Here is a 14283-nt window from a genome sequence, read left to right as displayed (position 1 = left end):
CAGATGCACGAAGCGGAATAAGGCCCACTCCATCATCCAGCAGCGCAATCAGTATTCAGGAGCCCTGATTCGTAACAAAGCTTGGTAATCAATTTGGTCTGAGTTATCACACTTGCTTCGGTAACAGCCGCCATGGCATTTTGATGGCACTCCTGCAAGCTCCGGCTTCTGCTTGAGGGTGGACTGATGCCCCGCCTTACAGAGCGCTACCAAAATCAGTCATTGACCCAGCGATTCTAAGTCCCCATGCGCTTAACCTTTAGCTCGCCCGCCTTTCGATCGCTGCGAGTGTGCCGCTTGCGCTTCTCGCCGCAGTTTCAAAGTCATTTCTGTGTCGCAAACAAAGAGCGGAGCTTCGTTGGGCAGCGGTCCCACGCCGACGTCACGGCCGCCACCCCTGACCGCCCCGCGGAACCGGGCCCCGGATCAGGAAATTCCTCCTCCCCATTTCCTCAGCCCGGCCACCATCTGCCGCCCATTGTTACACTTTCCCGGCCTCGCCGCGCGGCGGCGGTGGCGGCGCGCTGTTCAAATCCGGCGCCGGCGCGCCGCGTCACCGCCTCCAATCCGTGAGAAAAACGGACAGGTGGTGTCTTGACCGGCCGCTCCACCCTTTTATGGTCGTAATCGGTCGCCGTATCGCGGCGGCGCGGCCCGCCCGCTGCCTATCAGATGTTTGTCGGCCGACTGGTAAATACGCGCCCGGGTGCAGAGAGGGGGGAGGGGGTCCGGCCCGGCTCAGCGTGACCTTGTGACCGCCGTCCGCGCTCGCGCCGCCGCATACTGATGCACGTGAGGCGGCGGCGGCTGCGGGCGGCGCCCGGCCGCGGTGACTCACGCGCTGCACGCCTGACACGCTGCACGCCTGACGTGCGGCACGCCGCACGCGGTCACGCGACACGCGGGCGGCGGCAGTGACGGCAGCTTTCGAGAGACAGCTGGCTGCCGTCCGGCTGTGCGACATGGCAGGCGCGCTGCGACGGGGCTTATCTCCAGAAGCAGCGGCAGCGGACTTGTAAAGACGAATGTCGCCCGTTTTGGGCTTGTTTATTAAGGATTGTCACGGGATTTCTCGTTATTTACGCTAAGCCGTTGACGGGGATCAGCCCCGAAATGAAATATAATGCAACGTTATCATTGTCAGCATAATGACCGGTGAAATGGGATGATCTCCGGTACGGTCATCCGTTCTTAGCAGAAATGTTGGATCGAGTGACATCTCATTCGGTTTGGGGCAAGGCCAGCTTTTCATCCTTGAGAGCTATCACAGGGCCATCGGATAAAGATGGCATTGTCGTCTTGATTCCGCGGCTCTCTGTCATCGAATCAAACGACACTGCCACCAGCTCAGGGCTTTCCAACGTTGCTGTTTCTGAAACGAGGACCAAAGGCGATCCCAAGCGAAGTTTTCTGCCACAGCAAAATCAGATGGAAAGGCTGCAACTCAATGCATGGAACCGACAGAGGTCACAAATTCCCAAGTATCTACCGTAAAAGACATTTCGGGGGCCTTATTCTCTTGAACCCCCATCTCATCAGCCTGACACTCCCGCCATCGTATCGTTGATTCACGACGTTAGATGGCAAATCGAGGCAAATAAGCTGTGCTGCCAGCAAGTCAGCTGACTGGCGATACATCAATGTATCTGTGAGATTGGGCTCATGGCTGGTATGCTGATTGCTTCTCATGCGTCACAAATCATTCGGAGCCCATCTGCGACCTCCCCGACTTATCTGCCACCAGTCCCAGTCCGTACCAAACGCAGTTACCATGTCCACACCCACGGAGAGCCGCACCCGCCATCATTCGGAGCCCATCTGCGACCTCCTCGCGTTATCTGCCGCCAACCCAGCCCGTACCAAACGCAGTGGTCATGTCCGCACCCACGGAAACCGCGCGACGGGTCCGGAAACGCCGGCATCGAATTTCGATTCGGACCGTCATTTCATTCAGTTTCGGCACGACGCGACCGGGCGTGCTCGTCACGTGACGGCGCCACACCCGCGCCAGGGCCGTGACGTCACCGCCCACCAGCATACGGCACGGCCGCGAGCGTGGGAACGGGCGGCAGGTGCTCCGGCTGTGGCTCATTACCATGCCCGGCTTCATTCAGTGGCGGGCGGCCGCGATGCGACGCGGCCGGCCCGACGCGCCTTTTTAAGAATGACCGGCCGGCGCCGCGCGGCGAAATGGCGCGGGCATGACGCGCCGTTTGGCCGGTGGCGCGCGGTCGCGCGGCGGCGGATGGGCGGCGCCGGGCTCATTGATGACGCCGCGTAAATTGGCGCGACTGCCGGCAATTCGTCACGAGGCCGGGTTTACTACCGTCGGTTTGCTCAATGGCGCATTGCGCTGTGCAGTGCGCGTCACGGCGCGGAATTTCGCCGACTGCGCCGAAACGTGACGCGGCGGGCGGCCGGGCTTCCGCCCGCGCCGGCCGGTCTGTTTTGGGACGTTGTTTGGGCCCGCCGAGGCACTCGGCGGCGATAACTCGGACTAATATTTTGGCATAAGGTGGGTCAAGTGCTCTGTTGTGGCGCGCTCCGAGCGCGGTACGGTCCCGGCGCGCAAGAATAGATCCATTTTCGCGCAAATCTGGCCCGCTTCTCAAGCAGACACGAATGTGGGGCATATTCGTGCCAAATCTCAGTCGGTCGGATCTGGGCCCAGCTGCCCGCATAAGAGGCTTGTTTATTTACCGCTCGGCCGCGGCGCGGCGGCGCAGCGCCACCTCCGGCGAGCCGTGTCTAATGGTCATCTCGCAGCCCAGCCCCGATACCAGCCAGGCCTCTGGCAGCTGATACACAAATCCTACAGGGGCTCCGCATTTTACGACACGGCGTCCGCATGCTAAGCTGCGGACGTGTGGCGCGGGGCGCGGGCCGCACTGTGGGAACCAGAGGCAGGTGGTCTCTTATCAGATAGCGGCCGGCTCCGACGCATTCCTGAGTCGGCTGAAGGCGCGGGCCTCCCTCGGGTCGAGGTGACTCGTGTCCCATGTCATCCGCGCCGGCCGAGTACATGCAGGCCGTCCCTTCCTGGCGACCGGTCCTCGCTCTCTCCTGAAGGCGCGGCTGTCCCCACTGGCTACCGGCTGTCGACTCTCGGCTCTCGCTCCCGCCTCTTCTGATCAGCCCTGTTGATTGAAGACAATCTCTCCCGATGCCTGGCCGTCCCTCTCGACTCCAGGCCGCGCATCCTGACTTCTGGTCGTCTACCCTCGCTGTTGGCTGTCCCCCTGAATCCGATCGTGCCTCCTAACTTCTGATCGACCGTTCTGGTTCCTGACCTCTTCTCTTGACTCCTAGTCGTCCCTCCTGACCGCCGGTTGTTTCTCCTGGTCCGTAATCGTGTCTGCTAACTTCTGGCCGCCTCTCTTGGCTCTCAGCCGTCCTCCTGACTCCTGGCTACCCCCCCCCCCCCCCCGACTGTTGGGGCCTCTCCCATCTGTCGATTATCCCATCGGCTTCCTTTCGGTCTTTGAGCACCATCCCAGTCTCACGCCCGTCGTTCCAGTGCGCTGACTGTCCGTTCAGATTTCCTGCAATCCCTTCGATCTCATGTTCAGTGCGATCGGCACCATCTGGCCCGCACCAAAGGCAAACTAGTCACGGCCTCGCGCAGTGCCAGGAGAGAAGGGGGGGGGGGAGGGAGCATCTGGCTTCCGGGAGTGGTTTGCCCCGCCAGAGAAAGTGCGAGGCTGCCTGGCGAGGCTTCCCGTCCATTGCGACCCTACAAGCCTCGCACCCCCGAGGCCGGACCGCTGGAGACCGCCCACGCCACAGCTCTCCTCTGCACCGCCGCCTTTCACGCCGAACCCGACCCGCGCCACTCGGGAGGCGGGTGGCGCCTCCGGGTCAGCTCTCCGTCGCCGGCGGCGCCCGCATCTGTCCGGCTCGACCTCGGGCCCAGCCGCCTGCAGCGGCTGCATGTTGACCGTCAGCCCGTGGGAGAACGGGGCAGGTGGCGGCGGAGGGGCTGTTGTCGCCCGGCGGAGCCGTGGGAGCGGCCGGCAGGTGTAAGACGGCGCCGGGCCTGACCCAGTGTGGCAGCGTGGGAGACTTGGGCAGGTGGCGACGCCGAGCTCCTAATTGCGCAGGTAATGGCGCCCCGGATTAGAGAGATTAGGGTTGAATCAAGACGCGCGCGGGCGGACGGAGGACGGCGGGCGGAGTGGGCTCGTGGCGAAGGAGCGGGTCAGACGGCGGCGGGCGGGGCTCACGCAGCCTCGAGCCACGGAGCTCGCGACGGCTTTGATGAGTTTTGTTTGGCTATGTTTGGAGGAGACGGCGTTTTGAGAAGACAGCGTCTGGTCTGATCGGGTTTGAAGATCTTGTTGTGAGCAGGAACCGTGAAATTGGGCTGCGGTAGATGGGGACGGGTATGACTATGAATGGAAGATAGACAGCCCGCTGAGCAGAGTGTCCCAACCCGGAGCACGAAACAGCTGCGTTGAATTTCAAACACTGGCCAAACTTGGACCGCCGACAGAGGCTGGCCTCCCATTGGTGAGGGAGCACGTTCAAAGATGCACCTCGGCTCGAAGACAAATTCCTCTGTCGCGCCCACTTAGAGACTAGGTCATCGCGTGACCCTCATGCATGGCTGCATATAGTCCCATCAGATATGCATTGGGTATTTGGGTGCACGTACCACACGTGCCGGTGCATGATCGTTCTCTGGATTTAAGCCCCGTTCTCTGCGGCTTTGTCCTTTGTCTAGGACGCAGGTGCTCCGGATCTTACAAGCTTTACACGTGTCATGCACATGTCATCATGCAGCACGATGACATCATTGGCACGAATTTTACGCTTCTGTCTTCCACATGTCCTCTTTCTGTCCTCAGTCCTCACACACGACCGCGAAAAGATCTTCATAAGATAGGGTATCGGAAGTGAACAGATTTTGCTGAGTTGTTTGGTGTCTTCCTGCTTTCGAAAATCATTTGCATACAAATAAAACAATTTGGAATACTTATGCACCTAAACGAAACGGCATGGAATGCCTGTTCACCTATGCAGTAGGGACACACCATGAACGACTATTGCGGGGTATGACGGGCGGAAATTGTCTCCGAGTTATGCTTCTCCAACGAGCTGGCATACCCTTAGCACACGCGCACAAAAACATGCAATTTGCTGAGAGCGTAGAGCTTTGTACTCTTTATATATTTCGTCACTATGTTGCTGCTCAAAAGGGCTGGAGCAAATGAATGGCACACATCACGCGCCGTGTGTCGTTCGGAAAAGAAGCCCGTAACGTAGATGGTATATTTCTTAAGTCAGGGGGTCGTTATAAAATATCAGGAATCAGTCACTTCGAGTGTGCCGTAAGTAGTCAAAACTCGGGATCGCCATGGTATGAAAAAGGTCGCCACTTCTAGCACTCGTGTCATGACATGCATCTATTTGGTGGTCTTCTCATCGGGTGACCGACAAATTGAGTGTCGTACTCATTAAATCAATAAGGACATGTGCATTGTCTCTAAGCTCCACGGTGTCTGTGGAATAAAGTGTCTCTCGGTTTCAGGTCTCCAAAGCACCAAAGTAAAGCAAAAGCAACGTTTTCCATGAACTGCCGTGAGCCTTGATCGTAAAACTGCGACGCCGAGGAGCACTAAACATCAAATCATGTAGATTTTCCTGATGTTAACGTGTGAGATCTATGACTTGAGTCAGCGAAGCCTTTGATGCGTAACGCATGCTGTCTGATTGCGAGACGAGGCCCAGCTTCCTTGATTTTACGTAAGTTGTTCAGTGCATTAGCGAGGAACCTTAGTTACATAAATAAAACAGTAGTATGAGCCTTATTCTTGGGAAAAACCAGGAGAATAGAGATATAGCGAGGTTGATATTTCGGTCACATGCCTTTCTCGAAACAATAGCAGAAGTGAAAAAGAAAAAAATAACTGTGGCTTGCCCTTTCAAAGAAAAACCCTGAAAAACCGAGTAGCAACATCGGCCGGGAATTTTAAATTCGCCTCTTCTATTGTTTCGATGATCTTTATATTAAAGGAATTTACTTTTGCTTTTGTTTCGAGAAAGACATGTTGCCGAAGTATCAACCTAACTGTATCTCCATTCTCCTGTTTTTCCGAGAAATAAGGCTAATACTGTTGTTTTCATCTTGCTTTGCTGAGATGCGGTTTACCCGGTGCTGAACTGTGGGTAGATCGTTTTTAAGTTGAGTCCAGAAAGGACAAAGTTGTAATTTCTTAAGTGGCTGGAAGGACAGGCAAAAGCTGGCCAAACTAATCGTTCCGTTTTTTGGTCCCAGGCTGCTTATGCCTTCCCCTATTATCTGTCTCTTCCTTTCTCTTTCACACCCATGCTAAGTGAATGTTCTGAGCTCAGAGCTCTGATACTGACAATAATAGCTCTTCATTATACCAGGAAAAGCGACAGAACGACGCTCTCAAGCGAACATTTTGCTCATGGTCGAGAAAGACGTTTTTCCTGCTTATATCAAGCTTGTTGCCATACTGACGTAACAAAATTACTTAGTTTAATGTAAAGCAACAAACAACCACATAATTCATGAAACGGAAGGCTTATTATTACCGCCACCAGGCGAGCTGCATAAAGAGTCCGACAAGCAGCCCGGACTGGGTTTTTGCAGCTGCACCATGCCATAACCGCGTGCTGCATCGTTAGCAACTGATCACCATGAGGCGCTTCTTCCACGTGCCCATCCTTCAGATCGTATTTACCTGTCTGCATGTTGCATTTGCACTCTGCACCCTATGCCCATCTGATCCGGCCTTCCAAGTCCCCAATCAGAGCGCGTTAACCAGGCCGCGGCATCCACCATAGGTTCAGGCTCCCAGCCAGCGCCGTGCCCGTCAACCCCGCGCGCCCGGCGACCCGGCCGCCGGCACCCCACGACCTCCAGCGTCCCCCAGGGCGCAGCTATGCGGCCTTGTCGCCGATCGATAGCCCACCGGGCCGCGCGCGCCCCGTGGGAGCGCGCCGGCTGCGCCATTTAAACTGCTGAATGGAGTGACACGGCGCGCACGTGCCGCCGGCATTCCGGGGCACCTCCGCTCGGCAGATGCGCCAGTGGCGCACCTGACCGCCGCGTGCCGACGCCGCCACAGATGGTCGGCACGGAGCGCTCCAGTTCGGCGCATTCCGGGGCAGGGGCGGGGCGGAAGGTTCACCTGCCAGGAATGCGACGCGCCGAGCTACAGCATGTGCGGGGCGCGGCGTCGACGGCCCCGACGATCGCTTTCAAGGCTGTCTCGCGCGCTAACTGTGTCAGACCGCCGGTAAAAAGGCGCGTAGGGCACCTGGCGCACGCACGCGGCATATGGCCGTTGCTGCTCGGTGCGGAGTTATGTAAATCGTCTCGCGCTGACAATAGGGCAGGGCGTAACGGACCGGGCCGACCTTCGCTCTGGGAGGAGAAAGGTGGAAAATGGGGTGATCGGATAAGGAGCGCGGAAGGCGTGCGCGCCATGTGGTATCCTTTCTCCGCGGATAGACTTTTATGGTGAGAAATTGGGTTAATTTATTCCCGATACACACGTACTTTCTTAATTACTAAGAGTTTTGACAAAGATATGGCGAGCAGACAAATTTACTGGATTTACAGTAATTTAACGAAGTCCAGACACGAAACGGGCACATCGTAAGCAATTAAGAGGAATATATCACAGTGACTCCTTTTCACAGCATTGTCCTGTCCCCGCTATCCCGCCGGGGAAGCTTTCTCTTCCGAAAGCGACCGGTAGCCGCTGGGCGCATGCTACACAAGCACTCCCGTGGAAACACCGGCACATCTTCAATACCATGACCTCGAGTGATGCGAGCCATTGTAATCTATTGCTCAGAGATGCACAGGACTGGAGGATGATGTCAGCTCCAGCGCGGAGCAGCCACGCCTATCATCTCCAGCGCGGAGCAGCAACGCCTGCCAGCTCCAGCGCGGAGCAACCACGCATGTCAGCTCCAGCGCGGAGCAGCTACGCCTGAAAGCTCCAGCACGGAGCAGCCACGCCTGTCAGCTCCAGCGCAGAACAAACACGCCTGCCAGCCACGATACCAGTGCGGTGAGGATGGTGGCGGGGAAGCTACGGGGGCAACGTACACGCCACGCGATGTAAACGCTGGGCGTAGCACACGTACATTACCCGCCATGAACGCGGTTCAACGTGGTTCAGCGTTTTAAAGGCGTTAAGTGCCGATGTCTTTTGTGGATGCTGCGCCTTGAGCTCGAGGCCCCATCTATTCTTCAACGTTCCACCCGAGTATGCATCATCCTGATGAGCACACCCAAGAAGACAAAACCGAATTGGGCTTACAATATCTATGTTGGTGAAGCTCCGGCCCATTTGGTCTCGGTAATCGGTGACGCACGTACCCGACTGAAGCACCCTCAGCACCAACGTGTGCCTGCTGTTTGTGGTGCTCATGCACCCTGGCTCAAACAGCACGCACGCCTCGCAAATCGGCGACCGTGCTATAGCATTGAGAAGTCATAGAGAGTGGAGAGCCATAGACACGCTCGACTTAAGTCGATTAATCGTGAAAGCGAAAAGGCCACCTGATTGATCAGAATTTGAATGCACACTGCCGTGACTGTACGGATTGGACATGTCCGATTATGTTCCAGGCCCAGGTTTCAAACGCTTCCTCAATGGCTCAGATTTACTATTCGAAACGCCGATTGAGTAGAATTCTGCCACCAGACTCCTGGTTTGCTTTGAAAAAACGACCGATTTGTCTTCAACAATCTTTATGCCGCATTCATAGTCCCGTTAAATCTAAATAACACCTAGAAGTAAGTTTTTCCTCCAAGCGTTCTATTGACAAAAACATTGCTGGGTTAATCATTACTTCTATGTCACAGGGCAATGACAAAAAATCGCATGACTGTGTCCGGCTAAGCAACAACACTGCACCACTTTTGATCCCAAAATTCATTTGCAGTGGATGACGTCACCGAACGCATCCGGGGAGCGCTCATGGCCGGGAGCGAGCAAAGTCTGCATAGTTTGATGAAGATAGTCATCCTATCATAAAATTCAAGATATTTTCTTGCTGACAGTCACTGGGACCCACGGACAATAATCGTCAGGAACAGAAACAAAGAGCTTATGAGGTGAGGGTACTTATGCCGAGGGTAACCGATCTCCACCAGTGCCATGAGGTGCTGTTTAAACGCCATCAAACAAACAATGGAACAGTTATGTTGTTTCAAGCCGTAGTCAAGAGGTCAAGTCGTGTCACGAACAATTAAGCAATAATTCGCACTGAAAGGCCAATGCACCGGAATACCGGCAATACTTCGCACCCGTGCAGGCACTGCCATTAGAAATATATCAAAATGGTCAATCATTCGACCTCCCAAATCCTAGCGTCTTACGCAAGGTAGTAACTTCACCTTCTGCCACGTTATTTATTTAAATGTCAGCTTTTGCTTCACCTTGCTTACCCATGACTATGACGACACCTCGGGCGTCGAGTTCTGTCCATATGACCATTTCTTGATGATAACGTCGTTAACCCACTATCTCCTGGAATATTGAAGGACGCTTGCCCATAATTCTGCGAGAAAAGAGACGAAGTCCAAGGTCTTTCTGCTTATATGAAACAGGGAGATATCATGCAGAGCGTTTTTGCAGCGTAACAGCCTTGAATTCATGATGAATTTCCCCAGAGTCTATCTAAAAAATCACAAATCACCAGTCACGACACTGAAGAGGAGTGCTTCTCTGCTGCTTCTCCATCCCTCGTGTGTTAGCAGTTGGGACGTGTCTGACAATTATATGCATTACATGATAATTTAATGACTTCTATAATAACAAGCTACCTTACAATTCATGTCATATGTTTTTCGGCCTTTCGTTGCGCTTGCAGCCTTTCATCGCAACAACAGGGGGTGAGCAGCCATGCCGTGCCATCGCCTCCCAAACGACATCCATCACCCCTCCAGCGCCACCCCAGCCGCGTCTCGCGCGGCGCGTCCCCCTCCCCTCCCCACTGCGTCTGCCACTCCGTCTTCCCGACGTCCCCCGCCGCGCCGCCCGCCGCGCGCGCGGGCTGCACGTGCAGCCGCCCCTCCCCACTACGGGTCTCCCCCACTACGCGCGCGGCGTCGCATGTGCGCGCCAGGTGCGGCGCCGCGCGCTCACTGTGGGAATGTCGGCGTTCCCACGCTGTGGCGAGCCGCCCTCGGCGCGCGCACCTGGCGCCCGGCCGTTAAAACCGGCCGGGCGGGCCGCCGGCCGGCATACGGTTCTGGGAGCTCGAGCGGGGCGGACGGCGGAGCGGAGTGCGATACATCGGCGAGACACGTGTGCTGCTCTCGAGACCAGTGATGGCGCCCAGCCAAGTGATTGCCGACGGAGCTCGCCCGGATGATTACAAAAAGGTGAGGATCGGTAGCAATTATTTGGATTCGATATTTGTAACTCGTTACGGGTTTAGTGAACCATGTGGTCTCCTGTTAGTTGTTGAAAGTTTTTTTTTCTTGTACGATCAGATTCCGACGAGCATTGCTTGGTTCATGGCACTCCTCATGTGCTTGCTGCTGACCCTTCACGCTTGTGAAAGCGTGAAAGGCACTGCATTGCACTCGGCGAGGTGGAGTGCAGCGCAACACTAGCGTTTTCGATTGACTCGCGTTCAAATTAGCGCTTTGTCGGCCGTGGGACAGATGCTCAACAGCATCGTCTGCTGAAGCATTTGCAGCATACCTCGCGATCTACATATACCCACGATCTTGACGTGCTCTCTCCGCCTCACCAGGTTCTGAAGCCGCTGCTGGAGCGTCGTCGGCGCGCGCGCATCAACCGCTGCCTGGACCAGATGCGGGACCTCATGGTGGAAGCGCTCTCCATGGAGGGCGACAGCGCCGCCAAGCTGGAGAAGGCCGACGTGCTGGAGCTGGCGGTGCGCCACCTGCAGCGGCTGCGTGGGCAGCGCGCCGCCGCCGCCGCCGCTGCCGCCACGCCGCCGCCCAACCCGCAGGCCGAGCTGGACCGGTACCGCGCCGGCTTCTCGGCGGCGGCCACGGTCGTCAGCCGCGCGCTAGCGTTCGCGCCGGGCGTGGATGTGCAGCTGGGCACGCGCGTCATGCAGCACCTCGGCAGCTCGTTCCGCGCGCTGGACCAGCGCCGACTGAGCGCGCCGCTGTCGGTGGAGGTGCCGCAGTTCCGCACGCGCGTGCCCACCACTGTCGGCGCCACGTGCCCGGTGAGCCCGGCCGACAGCTGCAGCTCGGGCTACTCGAGCGGCGCCGACAGCGGCCTGCTGACGGTGGCCACGCCGACCGCCGCCGCGCCGCGCGCCGACCAGTTCAGCCCGCTCAACCTGAAGCTTGGCGATGAGAACGTGTGGAGGCCGTGGTAGGCGGCGCGGGCGTCCCGTGCGCCGCTCGAGGGCTTTCAGGCGCCGCGCGCCGCAGAAGAGGAGCTGCCAGATGACAGCGCTGTGATACTTGTGTACCTGTGATAGTCGTGTTGATTGTGTTCGCATGTTCATTTGTTGTTCGGAGTTCATGTTCACCTGCAGCCTAGTGTGTATGAATACACCGTGCGAGATATTGATATTTTGCGCTAAAAGAACGGATGAGAGGAGGCATATGTCGGGGTGAGAATATCACAGGATGAACCTCCATGGATAATCCTAGAATGCACCCGAAGTGGAGAATTGATTCGGTAACGCGGACAGCCGCCCGAAATGATGGCAATCAGTTCTGCACTGTAAAGGAGGAGGATAGGAATGCCCTATCTACGCCTGTATTGTCAGTTCGTTTGTCAATCAGCTTTGGGAAGTTACGTCAGTGCAGTAGTACAAGCACAACATCATCAGTTACAAGTTACGTCCATGGAGCATGAGCACAGCACCTTCATCAGTTTCGATAAATAATGCCTATAAAGAAGCATGAGCGCAGCACCTTCATCAGTTCGATGAGTGACGTGCATGGAGTAGCATAAGCACAATGCCTTCGTGTGTGAGCGTAGCAACGTCCCAGGATGAGGAGAGAGCGAAAGCCCTTTTTGACCCACCACCTCCACGTCTGCGGATCCGCATTGTTGGGGATGCACAAGTGTCAGCATGCCGGCAGCGGCCGTAGAAGATGTACGGGACGAACAGATCGACGAGATGCGATTCGATTTTCAAATTGCAAAGGGGGTCAACGACGCCGTGGATTGTCTTCATGTGTCGCCCAACGCCCAACGCACTTTAAATCACGGGAAGGGCCGCGGTGTCGTGCTTATTTTTCCGCAAGCTCCTGGAAGGGCAAGGGAATGAGAAATCAAGGAATTTGGGGTTTTAAAGAACACCCAAATCTTCCTTGCATAATCGCGGGTCCATTTAAGCGGAATAGATAACTCCACGTGACCATGTTCTTCAAGATATCTTTTTTGTTCGTCGTACGTGAATAGATCTGCGTGCATACTTGGTATAACGGATTGCAATATGATTGCTGAAACAAAACTAGTATCCACTAATGCAGCACCCCAACAATGAAATTGGACAATGCTAACACCAAACGACATCCACCAGAAATACATGGAAATAGCGCTATGCCCATCAGACAGCGAACCACTGGTGTCCGCGTCTCTGAGGCACGCCGACTGCTCCGCAAATCCTTGCGACGAGCCCTCCTCAAGGCTGCAAAGAGTTATCGACTGAACAAAATCACGTGAACAAAACGCTTACAACGTTCATATGATACCTGGACAATGTAGAGATTGTTGACCTCGTTAGCTGCTGAAAATACTACCGAGATAAAACAACGCTCTACACTGAGCTTACAATATCAAGGACGACGCTCTGTTTTGATGCACTCTTACATTCCTCGTACCCACCAAATAACGAAATCTGACCATAGTATATAGAACGCTCCCCGCCGCAGGACGCCATTAGCGGTTTCATCACACCACTCAGTAAGGCACCAGTGTCACCCCCTCTGGGACATGTATGTCAGACTGCGAGTCAGTCGAATACACCCCCCCCTCCATAACGCTAAACAAGAATTATCAGCCAAAAGTCGCCTGAAAGCCCGCTAACAAGGTTAGCATGACATGGGGATCGGACATAATCTTCGAGCCAGCCTCGGAAATGTTCGTCAGCCACCGTCGCAGCAGCTTAAGATGCACGTGGCCGTGTTATGCAGAGGTCGCACCGCAGCGTGATCAGTGCGGTCGTGCGGTCGCTAGCTGCGAGCCCCACTCGACCTCCCTGGGTGCAGGCACGGTGCCAACGCGGCAGAGGGGATCCTGCAGGCCCTCACCCCTGGCCTCGATCTCTGCGCTGCTTAATTTGCCTCTCAAGAACAGCATGCAGAGCGGGTCTGACCGCACCGGCGCCCTAACTCCTTGACGTCGGCTCGGCACATCAAAGGAATATGACAAGTGCCAGCGGCGCTCACTGAAGTGTCGCATCAGCAATCCCCGATGGAAACCGCGCGGCGGAGTCAGTGGATGCGGCTCGTTTGAGTTTTGTTTCGTTGCGTTTGTGTAGAGCTATAATGCATGCAATGCTTCGATACAATGTATGGTGCAGGGGCCTGGGATCGCATTCAGTTCAAGGTCATATTCGAGCCCATCCAACTAGCGGCTGAGCCTCTGTACTTGAGCGAGAGCCCTCCCACCCTGCGGGTGCATTTATTGAACGATTCTAGTAAATGAAAGCAATAAATAAATAAACATGAGGGAATGTAAATGGACTATGGTGCACACAGCCTGTTGCCAAAGTTCTACTTTCTTACGTTCCTACACAACACTCCGCATGGACATATTAAAAGTAACAAACATGAGCAATGTGAACCTGTCTTTACGCTTTTCTAAAGCAACGAGATGCAATTGTATGCATCCTGAGAGCCAAGGTAGACGTACTAGGCTGACCCTCCAAGTGATTTCGCAAAATTACATTGCTCCGACGATGTTTGTTAAGTCCCTTCCTCTTACAAGTACAACACGCCTCCTGAGGTCCAATCGTTAATCACTGAACGCACTACTTCAATTCAATGCAAGTACAACCCAATTTGCACGGCTAACGTTGCGTATTGCCGTCCACGTCTTCCACTGCGGCGCTGGTGACTGGCCCGCGCGCCTTGTGACCCAGCGGAGCAGCACAGCTCACGCCCGTCAGCGCGCTGGCCAGGGCTGGGTGCCACGTCACCGCGCCATCTCCTGAACCAGCAGCCCGGTGTCTGATGGCCCAGCGGCCACGTGTCTGGGGCCGGCCGGCGACGCCTCCGCGCTGGCGTGGCGCGCGCGGACTGGGAGGCCACGCGGCACACGTTCGGGATTTAAGGTATACCCGAGC

The 14283-nt window shown here is 55.8% G+C and overlaps 1 protein-coding gene across 1 annotated transcript; it reads left to right on the top strand.

Annotated features, from left to right (window-relative positions):
• Positions 1–10248: 10248 nt before the first annotated feature.
• LOC119096941 (enhancer of split mbeta protein) lies at positions 10249–11552 on the top strand. The gene is made up of 2 exons (XM_037219946.1): positions 10249–10375; positions 10753–11552. The coding sequence occupies exons 1-2, from the start codon at positions 10322–10324 to the stop codon at positions 11353–11355; spliced, it is 657 nt and encodes a 218-aa protein (XP_037075841.1). The 5' UTR covers positions 10249–10321; the 3' UTR covers positions 11356–11552.
• Positions 11553–14283: the final 2731 nt, after the last annotated feature.

This window comes from Pollicipes pollicipes, unplaced genomic scaffold, assembly GCF_011947565.3.
Source record: "Pollicipes pollicipes isolate AB1234 unplaced genomic scaffold, Ppol_2.1 Scaffold_4295;HRSCAF=5057_pilon_pilon_pilon, whole genome shotgun sequence".
NCBI lineage: Eukaryota > Metazoa > Arthropoda > Thecostraca > Pollicipedomorpha > Pollicipedidae > Pollicipes > Pollicipes pollicipes.
The sequence above is the reverse complement of the archived record's forward strand: the minus strand, read 5'-3'. Positions and strand labels throughout refer to the sequence as shown.

Coding starts and splice junctions, on each gene's coding strand:
- LOC119096941 (XM_037219946.1), top strand. CDS start 10,322: ATGGCGCCCAGCCAAGTGATTGCCGACGGAGCTCGCCCGGATGATTAC. Junction 10,376..10,752: donor GCCCGGATGATTACAAAAAG/GTGAGGATCGGT, acceptor CCGCCTCACCAG/GTTCTGAAGCCGCTGCTGGA.